General features: G+C 55.1%; 1 protein-coding gene across 1 annotated transcript in view; it reads left to right on the forward strand.

The window, feature by feature from the left end:
* Positions 1-17,474, forward strand: part of LOC119111281 (dynein heavy chain 10, axonemal) — a 66,222-nt gene that overhangs the window by 23,191 nt on the left and 25,557 nt on the right. Inside the window, exons 29-56 of the mRNA XM_037235100.1 lie at positions 245-478; positions 1,922-2,032; positions 2,455-2,570; positions 2,809-2,908; positions 3,333-3,472; positions 3,908-4,029; positions 4,561-4,686; positions 4,925-5,047; positions 5,360-5,490; positions 5,737-5,925; positions 6,291-6,463; positions 6,743-6,908; positions 7,094-7,252; positions 7,555-7,673; positions 8,561-8,696; positions 9,392-9,526; positions 9,948-10,070; positions 10,601-10,811; positions 11,258-11,445; positions 12,214-12,306; positions 12,623-12,775; positions 13,006-13,117; positions 13,780-13,906; positions 14,347-14,434; positions 14,632-14,820; positions 16,124-16,318; positions 16,749-16,929; positions 17,151-17,330. Of these exons, the coding sequence (XP_037090995.1) occupies positions 245-478; positions 1,922-2,032; positions 2,455-2,570; positions 2,809-2,908; positions 3,333-3,472; positions 3,908-4,029; positions 4,561-4,686; positions 4,925-5,047; positions 5,360-5,490; positions 5,737-5,925; positions 6,291-6,463; positions 6,743-6,908; positions 7,094-7,252; positions 7,555-7,673; positions 8,561-8,696; positions 9,392-9,526; positions 9,948-10,070; positions 10,601-10,811; positions 11,258-11,445; positions 12,214-12,306; positions 12,623-12,775; positions 13,006-13,117; positions 13,780-13,906; positions 14,347-14,434; positions 14,632-14,820; positions 16,124-16,318; positions 16,749-16,929; positions 17,151-17,330 (4,120 nt within the window). The remainder of the gene's footprint in view (positions 1-244; positions 479-1,921; positions 2,033-2,454; positions 2,571-2,808; positions 2,909-3,332; positions 3,473-3,907; positions 4,030-4,560; positions 4,687-4,924; positions 5,048-5,359; positions 5,491-5,736; positions 5,926-6,290; positions 6,464-6,742; positions 6,909-7,093; positions 7,253-7,554; positions 7,674-8,560; positions 8,697-9,391; positions 9,527-9,947; positions 10,071-10,600; positions 10,812-11,257; positions 11,446-12,213; positions 12,307-12,622; positions 12,776-13,005; positions 13,118-13,779; positions 13,907-14,346; positions 14,435-14,631; positions 14,821-16,123; positions 16,319-16,748; positions 16,930-17,150; positions 17,331-17,474) is intronic.

The raw sequence follows: 17,474 nt of genomic DNA on the forward strand, positions 1-17,474 counted from the left end.
CGAGTACGCGGGTTTGAGACCTTCCATCGGCTTTGTTCTGGGTCTCTGGTGTAATGAGATGTAATATGGTGATACTGATGTGCTTTAAGATATTACAGAGATTGAAAACATCGCTGTTGCAGCGTCGAAGTGGGAGCATACGGGACCATCACAGACGCACCGCCGGCATACTAGCATTTTTGAGTGCCATCCCACGTATCACGCACATCTGATATGCTTATCGTTGTTCCATGCCTCCCTTCAGATAATGAACGAAACGCATCGTGTGCCGATGATAAAGGCGGCGTGCGTGGCTCCTAACCGCCTGCTAGACCTGGAGACGGTCTCCCTGGGCCTGGAGAAGTGCCAGAAGTCGCTCTCCGACTACCTGGACGCCAAGCGGAACGCCTTCCCGCGCTTCTTCTTCATCTCGGACGACGAGCTGCTCTCCATCCTGGGCAACAGTGATCCGCAGTGCATTCAGGAACACATAATCAAGGTAGTTTGCCCGGGTAAATTGCAACAGCCTTTTTCGTAAAAGTGACGCACGTGCACAAGAGGGATAAAGGCTGCTGGCATAGGCATGTAGGGTAAACAATGCGATAATTTTTGGTGCGTTCAACTTTGGGTTTCTTTGTAATGTTCAAACTTTCAAAGCCGGCAGTTTTTTTTACCTTGATCTCGCCTTCATACGTTTTCCGAAGCGAGCGGAATTAGCCAAATGTTATTTTATTGGTATTTCCGTCCAATCATCTATCTAAAAACTATCTAAAAAACTATCTCTTAGTTGAATGACCTTGTTTAACAATTCGTTGTCGCATCCGCTTGAATGATTCCCTTTGCGTTGCCTTCGCTAACAGTCATGGCCTGATTTTGACTTGTCATAGATGAGCGACCTTAAGAGGTATGTCTAACGTTCAACGGTCTAACGTTTCTTTCATTGTTACATCGGACGCGTATGATTCGATCAGTTATGCCAGCTTCCTCGAAATACTTCTGAACAGCTCGGGATTTCGATTTCAAGTGGGCAATCATGCGAGAAAAATCTCATTTGACTCCCCGCTCACCAACAGAAATACATTTCACTTGCTTTGCTTTCTACAGCGTGTGTGTTTTGTAATGCTTGTAACACATTAGTGTGTCAAAATGTTGGTGCAGCAAGTGCTGCATAGGGGTGAAACACTATTTAGATAGTAATATATGCGAACATGAAGCCATTATCCCACGAATTCAACGAAACGTTACACTATATCTTTGATTTCTCGCTTACAGCGTTCACCACAGTTGCTCTTTCCGAGGCGCACATTGGCCTTGGGAATGGGAGTAACACATGATTTGTGCAGCGCACTGGTTCAAACTTCAGCCGATGCTGTTATTGGTCACAGGCTCTTGCCCGCTGGCCATTCACAAACGCTCTTTAAATTCGCACCAGCGAGGGTGCGTACGGTGGTTGTTGTGCCAACGGTGGTCGCGACCGCATGGAAGAAGTGTAGTGATATTGGAAAGCATTGACAGCGTAACTTGGATGCGAAAATGATTAAAAATCGACGTCCTTATATGCCTTGACGATGCTGCAGTAGCACTACCCAGTGCTCCTACTAGACGTAACTAGTCTTGAGGTTTTACTAGAGTATGTTTTTGAAATATGCCCAAAAGGTGGGGCACTCCCTTAAATGCCAAACGATTGTCTTTTCCACCGTGCGCAGACATGCCAAGTTTGGCGTGGCTATGCGGTACTGTTTGTGAGTTTTTCTAAAAAACCTGGAGGGGGCGGGCGAGGGGCGTTTCAAATTGGCCCTTCACCATATCGCGTGTTATACCAGGCTTGGATGTCGACAGATCGTATGGCTCCGTGCTGTCGAATGCATGACTCGTACATCACCGAGCCGTTGGTGCGGCATCCGCCTGGGGTGGCGTTTGAGCGTGTCTTTTCCTCGTGCAGATGTTTGACAACATCTTATCTCTACGGATGGTGCGCAACGCCGACGATGACCTGGTCGCATCCGCAATGCATTCCGCAGAGCAGGAAATCATGGAGTTCAGGGAAGCTCAGGTAGTGCGCGAGTTGTGCATGTGTACGCCAATTTATCGGTCGGTCATCGCCCAGACAAGACACATTGATTTGTCGCTTGCCTGGTACTGTTGTAGTTGAGGTGTGATTTAAAACGTGACAGTTGGTTACCTCCCTGCTGCGTAGGTATGGTTTGAATGTTGTGCAAGATGCGATATACGAAACAAAATGAGTGAAGGACTCGATGTGTTCAGTGAGTTTGGCCACAACTAGAGCATTTCACAAAATACGTGGCATAACATCTGCATTGCGTGTGTACCTAAGCGGCCGTCCACAAGTGAAACGTTCTGAAATAATGAGGCCCTTACGGAACTCGAAGCCCTTACGCCTGAGCCTTGCCGCCGCCCCGCTGTGCCCCGCTAGCCCGCGGCACGTGACTGTATGGCTGGGACCGCACCCCGCAGGTGGTTGACGGCAGAGTGGAGGACTGGATGAACAGCGTGCTGGCGGAGATGTGGAGGACCAACAGGTTCCTCACCAAGAAGGCCATCTACGAGTACGCCAAGACAACAAAACCGAGGTGCGTGCAGGGCACCGTTGGAGGGATCGGGGTCCTCTTATCGTGTCGGCGAGTGGCGCTAACCACGCTACAGAGTGGGATCGATGTCCTGGCTAGCTGTAGCGGTCGGTACAGATACAACAGATGTTACGGATGCGAAAGGGTGTCGTGCGGCTGAGGGCCGACCTACGCTCACGGGCGGCAGTGTGCACCACTGCACAGAGAACACTGACGGCGATGCATTTCTGCGCTCCGGCAGAGCTCAGTGGATGCTGGACTACCAGGGCATGATCTGCCTGGCGGCTAACCAAGTATGGTGGACGGCAGAGGTGGAGGAAGTGTTCCGACTCGTGAAGAAGGTCAGTTTGCGTCTTTATGCCCTTCCATTTCGTTTCAGTTTTAGCTGCCGTTTCCACATTTTCCGTTTTGGTCTAAGTAGCTGTTCAAGCCAGACACCGCTTGGCTTATGCGTTATCGGTTTGTGGCGTCCTGAGCCACGGTTGGGGCGCTCTCGGGCGTACCGGACATATGAGGCCGATTTCGAGGCGTCCTGTCACGGGACTCATACAATTTTGGACTGGCTCAGAAGTCCCGACTTCGAATGCCGCACACTGGTTTAAACGTTCCACTGATCACGATCGCGGCAATCAGTATCAACAGTTGACACACAGGTGACCAAAGCAGTAGTTACACGAGTCGGTAAGTTGGTGAACAATGTTTGGATGACTTGCACGCGTAGTGGGAAGCGTCGGTGATTCTTACCGAGCCCACTTCAACCCCCAGGGAAACAAGCGCGCGATGAAGGAGTACCTGGCCACGCTGAACCAGCAGTTGGACGAGCTGGTGCTGATCGTGCGCACTGAACTCACCCCTAACGATCGCAAGAAGATCAACACCGTGCTTATCATAGACGTGCACGCCAGGTATGAGGCGGCTGTTAGTGTTCGGGTCGGAACCGACAATTTGTTTACGGAGCTTTCGAGTGTTGTATTTTTGCGTTTCATATACCATGCTCTGGTTTATGAAATGGATATTGAACGTTGATTTAGGAGTGATTCATCTTGTGATATTGTCAGGGTTGCCTTATAAGCAGACTGTCCAACTTGGTGAGGGAGGTCTTAACACTACCAATCCCTGCGATAATTGCGACTGCGGGAAAGGTTTCATTTCCGCCTTGGCGGCGTATCCACTTTCCGATGGTTTTTTCATGTACCCACATCAAGGTGCGCGACGTTATCGTGCTCCTAACGTGCTCCAAAGGCGTCATGACACAAACTCACCCAATGCACGCATGACACACGCCCGGTCCCGCTGGGGGCATCCCCAGCTGACAGCCACGAACTTCCGCATGTGTTCAGGGACATCATAGAGGCCTTTGTGAGAGACAGCATCCTGGACCAGACGGAGTTTGAGTGGGAGAGCCAGCTGCGCTTCTACTGGATGCGGGAGCCCGACAGCCTCATTGTCCATCAGTGTACCGGTAATGTGCCCAGATGGAGGCAGCTGTGTACAGGGCGTTCGTGGCGAGACGTGTGGACGGTGGAGAGTACTTGGTCGTGTGCTCGAGACCCATATATGGTCAAGATCTCCGTCCGGGTGCGTTAACTGTACTCGGTTAGACTATACTTTGCCTCGAAATGTCGCGCGTCAACATTTCAGGAGGATCTTTAGACCAAAACTGACACCGTGGCATGCCACTCCAAGCTCAAAGGAATATAACCTTAATTTTTACACAAACACAATCTTCCAATAAACATGATATGTGCTTGTCATGCTGCGCAAAACTGAACTATCAACTCCTGTGTATCAGAAAAATGGTACTGGAACAGCGCGCACATGGGGAGGTAATGTTACGCTGAAGTAGTTCTGCCGCGTCTTCCGTCGTTATGGTCTTTCCGTCCTGTTCTATAGTTTATAGTGTGTAGACTATCGCTATCACTAGCCCTGTTTACTGCTGGTCGTCTCCGCGGTGGTCAGCACACTGACGCGGCACCGTCGCGTGGGGTGGCAGGTCAGTTCAACTACGGCTACGAGTACATGGGCCTGAACGGGCGGCTGGTGATCACACCGCTGACGGACCGCATCTACCTGACCATCACGCAGGCCCTCTCCATGAACCTGGGCGGCGCGCCGGCAGGTGGGCACGCCTCAGGCGTCGGCCGGGCCGCCCGGCGCGTCACGGCGTCGGCAGCGCCGCTGCACCGCCACGGCGCTGTCACTGGAAGTCACTGATGAAGGGTTGATGCTCTCAGTCGAGGGGTGTGATCGGTGCGTTGGCCACTTTGAGAAGGTGTGCGGAGGAAATGCGTGCTGTTTGGAGAGTTTGCTGAGGTAGCTGCTGATGGCGATTACTTACAGCTGACTGGTCGTTGCAGGCCCGGCCGGCACAGGCAAGACGGAGACGACCAAGGATCTGGCCAAGGCGCTAGGTCTGCTCTGCGTGGTCACCAATTGCGGAGAGGGCATGGACTATAAAGCCGTCGGGAAGATCTTCTCCGGTAATGACTGATTGAGGCTACAGCGTACTGACTATTGATCATTTTCACCACGCATAGACGGTCGGAGAAAACGTGCTGAAATTTTACTTCCACGAACAACGTTCTGTGCCTACGTGTTACGTAGTCTACTTAGTCTCTAGTAGCCTACGTCACCTTTTGTGTGCATAAGAATTATGAAGGAGCCTTGTTAGGAAGGATGTTGACGATGGATGCGGTACAGTCGTTATGGCAGAGTTATGTTCCTCATCGCACCCTATGTGTCCAGATACAGTATGAATGAGAGGCAGTGAATAACACGGCTGCCCGGGTCAGGCCTGTGCCAGAGCGGAGCCTGGGGCTGCTTCGACGAGTTCAACCGCATCGAGATCTCCGTCATCTCCGTCATATCGACCCAGCTGCAGACCATCCGTAACGCTCTGGTCAAGAAGCTGGCCAAGTTTCACGTGAGTGGGCCCCTGCAGCAGTAAAGGACATGGGCAGCCTCAACGTCAGCCGGCTTCGCTGTATGGTCGGCACTGTCAGCCGGCGGCACCATATGCGTGATCACTTAACATCGCTGTGGCGCGGCGTGCCGCGGTGCGATATGACGTGAGCCCCAGCTGCAGTGACGTCCCGCGCGCTGGAGCCGGGAGGGATCTGGCGCCAAATTCCTGCATTCAGCAGCAGCTGATACTGACGTGGTGTTGCAGTTTGAGGGCCAGGAGATCGTGATGGACCCGAAGGTGGGCATGTTCATCACGATGAACCCCGGGTACGCCGGCCGCACGGAGCTCCCCGAGTCGGTGAAGGCGCTCTTCCGGCCGGTGGTGTGCATCGTGCCCGACCTGCAGATGATCTGCCTCATCATGCTGTTCTCGGAGGGATTCCTGCAGGCCAAGGTACCGTGTAGCCAGCCGACAGCCCACGGCTGGGTGCGACCGCCCGGTGGCGGCGGTGTATGCCATTTGAGAGAGGGATATGACAACTTCCGCCTTCTGGGCGGCTGCAAACAGGACAACGCAACGCTTCACGGCGCTGAATGTTTGCCGTTTCGATGCCTGCAATGATTGATTTGCGACCGCACTTGCAAAAAGGTAAACGCAATGCTTTAAGAAAAAATGCAAAGGGAAGGAGCGAATTTATTTAGACATTAAATAAAATCCTTCGACAGTCGACCATCACGCGTTTTTTTCTGGAAATGAAAGCTTTCCCGTGAAAATACTTGCGCTATTATAACAACCGTATGCGGTTTGCCCATTTCCAGACCCTGGCTAAGAAAATGACGGTGCTGTATAAGTTGTCTAAGGAGCAACTTTCCAAGCAGCACCACTACGACTTTGGTCTGCGAAACATCAAGGCGGTGCTGGTGCGGGCCGGAGAACTGAAGCGAATCACCCAGGACATGCCGGAGGACATGATACTGATGAAATCTCTCAAGTAAGGACGTAGGGAGACAGAATGGCGTTTTAAAATTGAGAGCTTTTTCAGGGTTGTCAAACCGGATGACATGATTTAATTCAACCTGGTAGCTGCTAGACCCAACTGCCCGGTGTTTGCTGTAGTCATCTTGTTCCATTAACTGTTGTTCCTCGCGAAAAATGGGCTTGAATTAGGGTACGTCCTAATGAAAGTTATGCTGATTATGCGTGCAACCCTGTATCCATCGTGACACGAGTTGCCCTTGTGATGACTGTAGCCGTTTCCGTGTGCCCTCAGAGACATGAATTTCGCCCGGTTTACGTACGAGGACGCGCCGCTGTTCCTGGGCCTGCTGAACGACCTGTTCCCGGGCGTCGAGTGTCCCCAGGAGACGGACGAGAAGCTGAGTGCGGCCGTCGACCAGGCCATCGTCGACAAAAACTACACCAACCTGCCCAAACAGGTGCCGATCGGGGCCGCGGAGGCCGCCCACAGACGTCCGGGCGGGCGGGCGGGCTGGGCTGTGAAAACGCTGGCCGACGTCGGCACGGAAGCTGGCTTCACATGCAGTGGCTCTGTTGCAATGCTGGGAAGCGCGCCTCACTGGCAGCAGACTGACGGCTTGTTCTACTCGCTGCGTGCCGGCAGACAGAGAAGGTGATCCAGATGTACGAGATCATGAAGACCCGCCACACCACCATGGTGATCGGCCCGACCGGCGGCGGCAAGTCCGTCATCATCAAGACCCTGCGCGACGCCCAGACTATCATGGGCTTCCCGACCAAGATCTACACCCTTAACGCCAAGGTGCGTTACGTTGTACGCACTTTTTCCCGAAAGTCACGCGTGTTGCTTAAAGTGTGTCTAATGGTCAGCACTGAACTCTGCCGGATGCACGCCCGAACGCGGTGTCTAGGAAACGGTGTGGCTGTGCAAAGCTTATACGGGGTCAGCAGCGAGGTGTCTGCGACTGCTCGAGTCGCGCACCCACTGTGACATCGCGTCTGCTTTGCACCGCAACGTTACGGTGTGTCTGGCTGGACCACGCGGCTGACTGGTCGGACAGCAGCCTGTAGTGGCTCTGAGCTGACGTGGTGCGCCGCCGGCAGGCCTGCTCCGTGCTCGAGCTGTACGGTGTGCTGGACCCGATCACGCGGGACTGGACCGACGGGCTGCTCTCGAACATCTTCAGGGAGATCAACAAACCCACCGAGAAGCCAGAGTTTCGGTCAGCCATTACCGATGACGTACATGCATGCGGTGAACTTGGCCGAAAGGTTTCGTAGGGTGACTTTGTTACCAGGACCTTTCACTCAATCGGTATCGAGTGACAGTTGCGTGTCACATATTTACGTTGTGCAATTTGTTAGCACGCACAAACTTATGGTCCTAAGGCACAAATCTAAGCTTAACAATACTTTAGCCAGTTCATATCAACGCGCGTCGTTTGAACAAATATTGTGGGCAAATGACACGCCGCTAACCATATTTGTTTAGTGACATACAGTTGGTCAGCTGCGTTGATACTAATGTACGGGTTCACTGACGCTACTATGCCTACTTCAACTCCACCCCAGTATACACCCTGGAATTTGTACTTAAATGCATCCCGGGAAATGTATACCCATATGCGTGCTTACAAATGACACAATTTTTGCGTATCTCCTTCGTATGATCTTGTATGCCGCTGTTGAAGTCTGCTCCCGGAATACCTAAATTTCCACTGCTACATTACCTCTCGTGTTTTACTTCATGAGCCTCTAGTGTTCAGTCCGTCCCACAAACCCATAGCCCAAGCCGTGGTGGCCCAGTCGGCCCTGGACAGGTGGTATGAAGTCGCCCGCCTCTGCCGCTCGGCGCCTCGGAGCTGCCGGCCTAGCGCGCCTCTGAACGCGGCCGAGCGCGCCTCTGACCACGGCCGAGTGCGCCTCTGACCACGGCCGAGCTCACCTCTGACCACAGCTGAGCGCGTCTCTGACCGCAACCGAGCGCGCCTCTGACCACGGCCGAGCTCACCTCTGACCACGGCCGAGTGCGTCTCTGACCGCAGCCGAACGCGCCTCTGACCGCGGCCGAGCGCACCTCTGACCACGACCGCCTGCGTGTCGCCGCCAGCTATGTGCTATTTGACGGTGACGTGGACGCGCTCTGGGTGGAGAACATGAACTCGGTGATGGACGACAACAAGCTGCTGACGCTGGCCAACGGCGAGCGGATCCGTCTGCAGAAACACTGCGCGCTGCTCTTCGAGGTCGGTCCTCAGCTGGGCCGGAGGAGCTAAAAAGCGCAACTGGGACGCTCGTGGCTGCGTGGGCATGCTTGTCTGGATCAACTGCGGTACATTAAGCTTATGGGTCAACTGTCGTTGCCCGGATGGTTGCAGTCTTCTGTAATCAGCATCGTACTAAAGAGCACGCCAGCAGTTGGCCTTGCTGTCATTATTACTGTAAACAGCCAGCTCGCTTGAGCCCTGTCGTTTCCAACCGTGAGAGATTTCTGTCGTGTAACATTCGTGGTGTGTTGTATTCGTATTGTGGTAATCGCGATGTTCCTCTATGATATACTCACGTGGTTATTTTATGGTCTCTTGTCCCTGGGAAGGCACACAGTGGGTAGTTCTGGTACAGCTCAGTCGTGGGCTTCGCTGCGGATCGTATCGGATGCCCTTTGATTGGGCTCTTCTTGGAGTAATAACGCACGTACTGATTCCAAACGTCCCTGTGTCCGGATCGATGAAGCCACATCCCGCAGACACATGCGACGGCCACCTGCTTCCACAGTCACGTGATGGCATGCTCTGTCTCCTATTTACTGCCATGCCATGTGTACGCTGGTGTTGATTGGTGCGTATGTTGTGCTCGGATGATGTGCAGTACAGCGCGCCAGCGTCGCGCGGTCGTCACTGCTAGCCTTGCGCTGACGGCGCGCCGCTGGACCGCCCGCTAGGTCGGAGACCTGCAGTACGCCTCGCCGGCCACCGTCTCTCGCTGCGGCATGGTGTATGTGGACCCGAAGGACCTTGGCTACAGGCCCTTCTGGGACCGCTGGACCGCCAGTGAGCAGTGCTGTGACCCTCGCAACGTGTCATAAGCAATGCATGACCCTTTTTATGTGGATGGGTTAGTTGTATGGCTTGCGTAGGAGATGGCTGGGACGTTTTCGCGTCAGGTGCTAAAATGTCAAAAAATAATGTTGTTTCGTTCCGCGCGTCTCATAATCTGCTCCGACCCATCCCTGTCTCTCAACTTTGAAAGTGGCAATCGCTAACGAGTTATTCTTCTGTGCCTGGATCGTTTTCCAAACTCTCGGAAACGACCAGCGGATAACCATAAAAACAAGGATCTATCTCCTGAAATCTGCAACGAGTCGCACACAGCCGCTGATTAATTAGTACTCCGTCGGTTAGCGTCAGTCCGTATTGAACTGAAACCGAAGGCATCAAGCCGTACAGACATTCCAGCACCACCGCTCTGCGGCAGGCCGCCCGGCAGCCGAGCTGCAGGAGCTGAACACGCTCTTCGAGAAATACGTGCCCGCCGGGCTGGACCTGATTCTGGAGGGTCTGATCGAGGGGCGGCAGGAGGCCAAGCTCCACACTATAGTGCCGCTTACAAACCTCAATATGGTGAGGCTCCGCTTTGTGTGCTATGTTGTCTGTTGACATTGCCACGCGCCTAGGAGTGTGCGAAGGAGTTCGTAATGGCTGGGAGAGGTGTGGGAAACAAACATAAAAAATCACTGAAAACCCGGGTTATCGCCGTATGCGCTCGAAATTCCTTCTAGCATGGCATAAACCAGCATTGTATGTTCTCGATTTGCTTAGCTCTACTTGTAGGACTCAAAGCTATCATTTTCAACTTGGGTTTACTCACATATAAATTCCTGTAATAAATTTGATAAGGGTTGTGGCTTGGTTAGAGTCGGGCTGGAAACGCGTGTCGCTTGGGCCGTTAGTACATATTTCCCAGTCACGCACGGCTGGCTACATGTGTTAACGACGAAGATGTGTCAGCCTCTTGAATCGCTGAGGAATTCCGGTGAATTTCCCGATGAAGGTCTTCTGTTAAATGAACCCTGACCATAGCACGCTTGCGAAAAGAACGACGCGCGATACGTTGCCGACATGTGTTTGTGCGCCGTGTTGGCGTCTGGCAGGTGGTGCAGCTGGCGAGCATGATCGACGCGCTGGTTGGCGCCGGCGAGCCGTGTCCCGAGGACCAGCTGGAGCCGGTGTTCCTGCAAGCGCTGTACTGGTCGCTGGGCGCCGGCCTGGAGGACGCCGACCGCGTCCGCTTCAACGACCTGATCCGGGACTGCGCCAACATGCCCGGCCTGGCCGACGAGGGCCCGCGCCGGGCCAAAGCAGGTGGGCGGCGGGTCGGGAGCCGCCTGACGTACCGTGGTGGGGACCGAGAAAGCTCACAAACGGGTTAGCGGCGTTCGCCAACGCTGGTAACACCGCGGCACCTGCCGCATAAGCCACGAAGGGAAAGGGAGAAAAAACGAGTGCTGCGGAATGCGTGCTTAACGAGGATGGTGGAAACGCTAAATATTAGCTGCTGAGAACGATCTGATCAAACCCATGCACGGTACCAGCAAGGGAGACATGTCTTACAGACAACATCTTAACGAATAATTAATGTGGTCGTTTCTCTGGCGTGAGCTGCGTCTTTTTATGTTATTGAGACCGCCGCACACCGTTCTAAGCAGCGTCAAAAAGTTGTTTGTGTGTTACATGGTAGAAGTGGTTTCTGTGGCATTTCTTTGCTCAGCTGTGTCGTGAGCTCAACATTTGCATTATGTGTTCCCCAGACGAATGGCCAACAACAGAAGAAACGTTGTTTGACTACTTCTGGGACATTGAAAACGGCGTGTGGGTGCCGTGGAGGGACAAAGTGCCCGAGTACATACACGACCCCGCCGTCAAGTTCAATGATATCCTGGTTCCGACCGTGGACACCGTGCGCAGCACGTGGCTCCTACATCTGATGACAGAGAAGGTATTCTGCTCTGTTAGGAACGCGTCCACCGGCACGATTCGTTGGGCTGTTGAGGACAGTCATAGGGATAGTCCCGGATTTTCTGGTATGTCTCGGATTTTCGATGCGACATATGGGCCGGTTATTGGACATATGGAATGCACTTTATATTGATTTGGGGTGAATTGATCGAATAGATATTAGATTATGGTGTTCACGCAGAACGAAGGCGCAGTCACGACTGCTGATGAGCCGAGGCACAGCCGCGACAGATGATGAGCCGAGGCACAGTCACGACCGCTGATGAGCCGAGGCACAGTCACGACCGCTGATGAGCCGAGGCACGGTCACGATCGCTGATGAACCGAGGCACAATCACTGCCGCTGATGAGCCAAGGCACAGTCACTGCCGCTGATGAGCCGAGACACAGTCACGACCGCTGATGAGCCAAGGCTCAGTCACGACCGCTGATGAGCCGAGGCACGGTCACGACCGCTGGTGAGCCGAGGCACGGTCATGACCGCTGATGAGCCGAAGCACAGTCACGACCGCTGATGAGCCGAGGCACGGTCACGATCGCTGATGAACCGAGGCACGGTCACAACCGCTGATGGACCAAAGCGCAGTCACGACCGCTGATGAGCCGAGGCACGGTCACTGCCGCTGATAACGCGTTGATCGTCGGAAATGCTCTATCGCTGTGTAACGCAGTCTAGCGCTCAGCCATCTGCCATTCCTTATCGGTGCGGTGGGTCCGAGGCGTAGCTCACCGCTGACATGCTGGGCAGATCAGGAAGCCGGTCGTGCTGGTGGGGGAGTCAGGCACCAGCAAGACGGCCACCACCTCCACCTACCTGCGTGGGCTCGACTCGGCAATCCATGTAAGAGCCGCGCCTGATGCCCGAACTGCCCTGACCCCTTCCCTCTGATCCAGTCTCACTCACTCTGTTCGTTACGTGTGTCTCAAATGGCGTACACTCCGAGTGCTGAGATGCGGCCGGCGCCATGGCGGATAGGCCTCGGGAGCGAAGTTTACGCGTTACACTGAAAGTTGCAGAGCGCTTTCAGCGTGGCCTGTTCCGTGATTACGTTTGAAGTTTGTTGATGTTCGGCAAAGCGGACGTATCCCGCTACTCTTCGACCCGGTCATATTCCGTGGCTGGACAGCCTGTTGATGAACCGGCGCGGTTGTGGCAGGTGCTGCTGTGCATGAACTTCTCGTCGCGCACAACCTCGATGGACGTCCAGCGCAATCTGGAAAGCAACGTGGAGAAGCGGACGAAGGACTCGTTCGGTCCGCCGCCCGGCAAGCGGCTTATCGTCTTCATTGACGACATGAACATGCCCAGGGTGCGTAGAGGGAAGCCGGGGGCGTCGCATTCCGCCCTCCGCTGCTGGGCTGTTGGCTTAGCGGCCGCCAGTAGGCTGCGGCCGTGCGGATTTATGGTCAGATTATTTGTAGCCTATTGCTTTGTGTGTGATGAGTTTGGTCTGGGTCGTTGCATGTTGTCTTGCGACGCTGGGGGCGGCTCTGCCGAACACCAAGAGGACCGTTCAGTGGTGTTGCGTGGTGTTCCTAGGTGGATGAATACGGAACGCAGCAAGCAATAGCCCTGCTCAAGCTGCTGCTGGAGAAGGGTGGACTGTTTGACCGTGGCAAGGATCTCAACTGGAAGCTCCTGAAGGATATCGGTCAGTTGCGTAGTCACCCTCACCACCGTACTGCACAGGCTTTTTCGCCCTGACGTTTTCACTCAGCTCCGATCTTCGAATCAATCACCGCATCGTAACGCTACAGTTCGAACACTGCAGCTGGGCTGGGCTGGGCTGGGCTGGGCTGGGCTGGGCTGGGCTGGGCTGGGCTGGGCTGGGCTGGGCTGGGCTGGGCTGGGCTGGGCTGGGCTGGGCTGGGCTGGGCTGGGCTGGGCTGGGCTGGCTGCTGGGCTGGGCTGGGCTGGGCTGGGCTGGGCTGGGCTGGGCTGGGCTGGGCTGGGCTGGGCTGGGCTGGGCTGGGCTGGGCTGGGCTGGGCTGGGCTGGGCTGGGCTGGGCTGGGCTGGGCTGGGCTGGGCTGGGCTGGGCTGGGCTGGGCTGGGCTGGGCTGGGCTGGGCTGGGCTGGGCTGGGCTGGGCTGGGCTGGGCTGGGCTGGGCTGGGCTGGGCTGGGCTGGCTGGGCTGGGCTGGCGGGCTGGGCTGGGCTGGGCTGGGCTGGGCTGGGCTGGGCTGGGCTGGGCTGGGCTGGGCTGGGCTGGGCTGGGCTGGGCTGGGCTGGGCTGGGCTGGGCTGGGCTGGGCTGAACTATCTAAAACGCTTGGGCCCTTTGATTCTGTAGTCTTATTCGACCGGGTTCCCGCAGGCTACGTGGCGGCCATGGGCAAAGCCGGCGGCGGCCGGAACGTCATGGACCCGCGCTTCCTGTCGCTGTTCTCCGTGTTCACCATGGCCTCGCCGGGCGACGAGTCGCTGCGGCACATCTTCAACAGGTGACTGACGCCTGGTCGGCCGGGCGCTGGCGTAACCGGGCGCCGCCGCTCGGAGAATGTCCTGCAGCTTGAGCGACAAGCTTACCCTATCTGAACATGCCAAGATAATTATGGGCATTTTTAGTTGATGCTGTCGGGTACGTCTGGGTGTGTGGTGCGTGGCTGTGGCGCGGTGCTGCGGTGCTTCGGCGTGGTGCCGCGGCTCTGCGGTGCTGCGACGCGGTGCTGCGATGCTGCGGCGTGGTGCTGCGGTGCTGCGGTGCTGCGCTGCCGCGGTGCTGCGCTGCCGCGGTGCCGCAGCTGGGTCGCTACGCACTAATCTGTGCTGCAGCTGATCACTGTATGTTTGTTTTGCCGATGACCTGCTGAACGCGTTTTGCCAAAAGCTACAAGGCATGTTCACGTTTGCACATACGAGGCCCATCTGTCTCTGTCTGCAGCATTCTCGCTGGTCATCTGCAGCCGTTCGATTCGGCCATCTCTGAGCTGGCCACGCCGCTCACGAAAGCGACCATGCAGCTGTATCAGGTATGCGGGGTGGATGACACCCTCCGCACTTGGCTATAAGACGACTTTTCACCGCTTGCGCTCCGTTTAAAGAAACCTGAAGGCCAGTGCACCGTGAGTGGTTCGTATCGATCTTGCTTAAGACGTTATTCCACTCCAAGTGTCACCACACTACGCATTCTGGCGTCAGTTTCATGTCATGCCTCACCACGTCCTAGGCCATCGTGCGGTTGCTGCCTCCGACGCCGTCGCGCTTCCACTACCTGTTCAACCTGCGAGACCTGTCGCGCATCTTCGGCGGCCTCTGCCAAACCAACCCTGAGCGCTTCACCAAAAGCAAGCAGATGGTGCGCTGCTGGAGGAACGAATGCCTGCGCGTGTTTGCCGACCGCCTGATCGACGACAAGGTACGACGGCGTGGGCGACTGGAGCGGCCGCACTGGGCCCATCCGTCCATGGTCCTGCGTGCTTGCCTCTGTCGAGAGATGTGAGCAGCCACGGACGGCTCCCAGAGAGTCGATTTATTATCGTAAAGGTTTTACTGTAAAAACGTTGCAAGTTCACTTTTGGGCACCAAACGGTTCACTTCACGGCCCTAGCCGGTCGCCGTCCACTGGCCGCACAAAGTCACCCCGCTGGCCGGTTGTCTTCATTGTCGGTTGGGTGGCGTGCGTCTCGTCATAGGCCTGGCCGGGCTGGTTATGTGCATCCACTAGAATCATCCCCATAAGTCTGTCTCGTTTTAGGCAATTGAATGACTGGCTTCGGAGGAAAAGAACAAATGTACCCTGTTAAGTTGCTGACCTATAGCAGGTCAAAGTCAGGTCATGGCTATCAGCGAAGACAGTTTAAAGGAATTGCTCACGCGGTGTTACATCGGTGTGATAGACGAAGTCGTGCTGCCTTGAGATCGTTTTTTCAAATTATGAAACAATTCAAGTCATGATCACGTTTGAAAACTAAGGACAGATCAAGGTCAAAACCAAACCGCTTTTCTACTGGAAAACATGTTTGATGTGGTAGCTGTGAACTATCATTTGGAACTCCTGGATCACAAGGATGTCAAAAGATGACTTTTTGACTTCATGATGGTCAGATGACTGACCGAAAATGACCTCGATCGGTTTTTTGCTATAAAAGCATGGCGCCTAGGGTAGTGCGTGACGCCGATCGTGGATTCATAGATCAAAATTACATCGATTTTTTTTAGTGGTTGCTGCCCTGATAACCTTAAGTCTGGTCGTTGGCCTGATATTAGCATCAGCGACCTTTTACTGTCAAAGGTATTTAGGCTAACGCTGGCTGCGTGAGAAGCTCTGATGGCAGTTCGGACGGAAATCTGAAGTTTGACCTTATTCAATCGAAAGGGCACGACCTAGGGAACATAAAATTTGTCACAAGTGAAGTCACAGGTATCCGGACCTGCCCTCTGAATTTGGTGTCTCTAGCTCTCTTACTTTTTTTTTTAACTCAGCAGGGTAAATTGACCCCACAGCACCCGAGCGGGTCGCAGCCAACCACCTACCCGAGCGCGTGTTAAGGGAATGCTACAGGAGCAAATGACGAGGCACCACGCGGGCAAATAAGGAGACACTAAAGCGGAAATGAGACTCGTCTCCGACATATGTAGATGCCACAGAGCCGAATGATGAGACGCTATAGGCGGCTGGCGGCGCAGCGCCTGTCACTGAAGGCGTCGCTCGTCTGCAGGACTACGCGGTGGTGTCTGGCCAGCTGGCACAGCTGCTGGCCGAGAACGTGGGCGAGCGGAGCGAGGAGTGGACTGACTACGTTCTGCGCGACCCCATCCTGTTCGGCGACTACCGCAACGCGCTCGAGGAGGACGTGCCGCGACTGTATGAGGACATGCAGGACTACGACGCCTCTAAGGCCCTCTTCCAGGAGGTGGGCAAGGGCAACTACTTTGGCCCAGCGTTAGGTGACTCTAGCGGGGCGCTGTGGTGCACAAATTATGATTATTGATGGGCTTCTACCGTCTATGTGTACGAAAACAGTAGCAAGGTAATTCATGGACATCAAATTGGAACTCCCATCGTATATGGTCGCCCGTCGTAGTTGAGCGTCTTGTTGGGGATTATTTCCGTTTAGACAACTGTGAAGCCCATGTTCAAATACAAGCGAAGCGTGAAATAATGCCAGAATGGGGCGGCTGCGACCCAGATGTTTGACCAGTGCAGTGGCAGTAGTGGTGCCCGAGCCACGAGATTTACGCGGTCCTTGTGGCTACGACTGGGAGGATTTTGGAACAGCGGTGCGCAGGCCGTCAGCTCGCACCACGCGCAGCCGGCGTCAGGTGCTCCTGCCGCGTCCACAGATCATGGAGGAGTACAATGAGAGCGGTAACAACAAGCTACAGCTGGTGCTGTTTGACGACGCGCTGCAGCACCTGACGCGTATTCAGCGCGTGCTGCGCATGGTGCAGGGCCACGCCCTGCTGGTGGGCGTCGGCGGCAGCGGCAAGCAGAGTCTCACCCGGCTGGCCGCCTTCACCGCCGGTACGTGGGGGCTCGGCCGTTGGCTGTCGGTGCCGCCTGTGCGTGCCGGTACCGGCGGCACTACTGATACGCGCAGCGCCCAGCCGCCTCTCCTGGGCACCCGATGTGACGCCCGCCGGCGCAGGATCAGTTGTGTCAGTCTGGCACGGCGCCGGATCGTGGATGTTCGCGTTCGTCCAGTGATGGTGCTGAGGCTGTGTTTGTGTGTGGTCCGGCCACAGGATGTGAGGTGTTCGAGATACAACTGAGCCGCGGTTATGGCGAGTCGTCGTTCCGCGACGATCTGAAGGTGCTGTACGACAAGCTGGGCCTGCAGAACAAGCAGGTGGTGTTCCTCTTCTGCGACAACCATGTCGCTGAGGAGGGCTTCCTGGAGCTGGTCAACAACATGCTGACCTCGGGTGAGTTCTCGTCGCGTGCCATCGACTTGGAACGCTGGTCCGGGCTTATGGTTTTATGTTATAGTTGTTGTTTTTACCAAAAGACAATTCATCTTATTTTGTTCCATGTTTCATGCATTGTTGGGGATCATATACATACCATGT

Source organism: Pollicipes pollicipes, unplaced genomic scaffold (assembly GCF_011947565.3).
Source record: "Pollicipes pollicipes isolate AB1234 unplaced genomic scaffold, Ppol_2.1 Scaffold_7261;HRSCAF=8764_pilon_pilon_pilon, whole genome shotgun sequence".
NCBI lineage: Eukaryota > Metazoa > Arthropoda > Thecostraca > Pollicipedomorpha > Pollicipedidae > Pollicipes > Pollicipes pollicipes.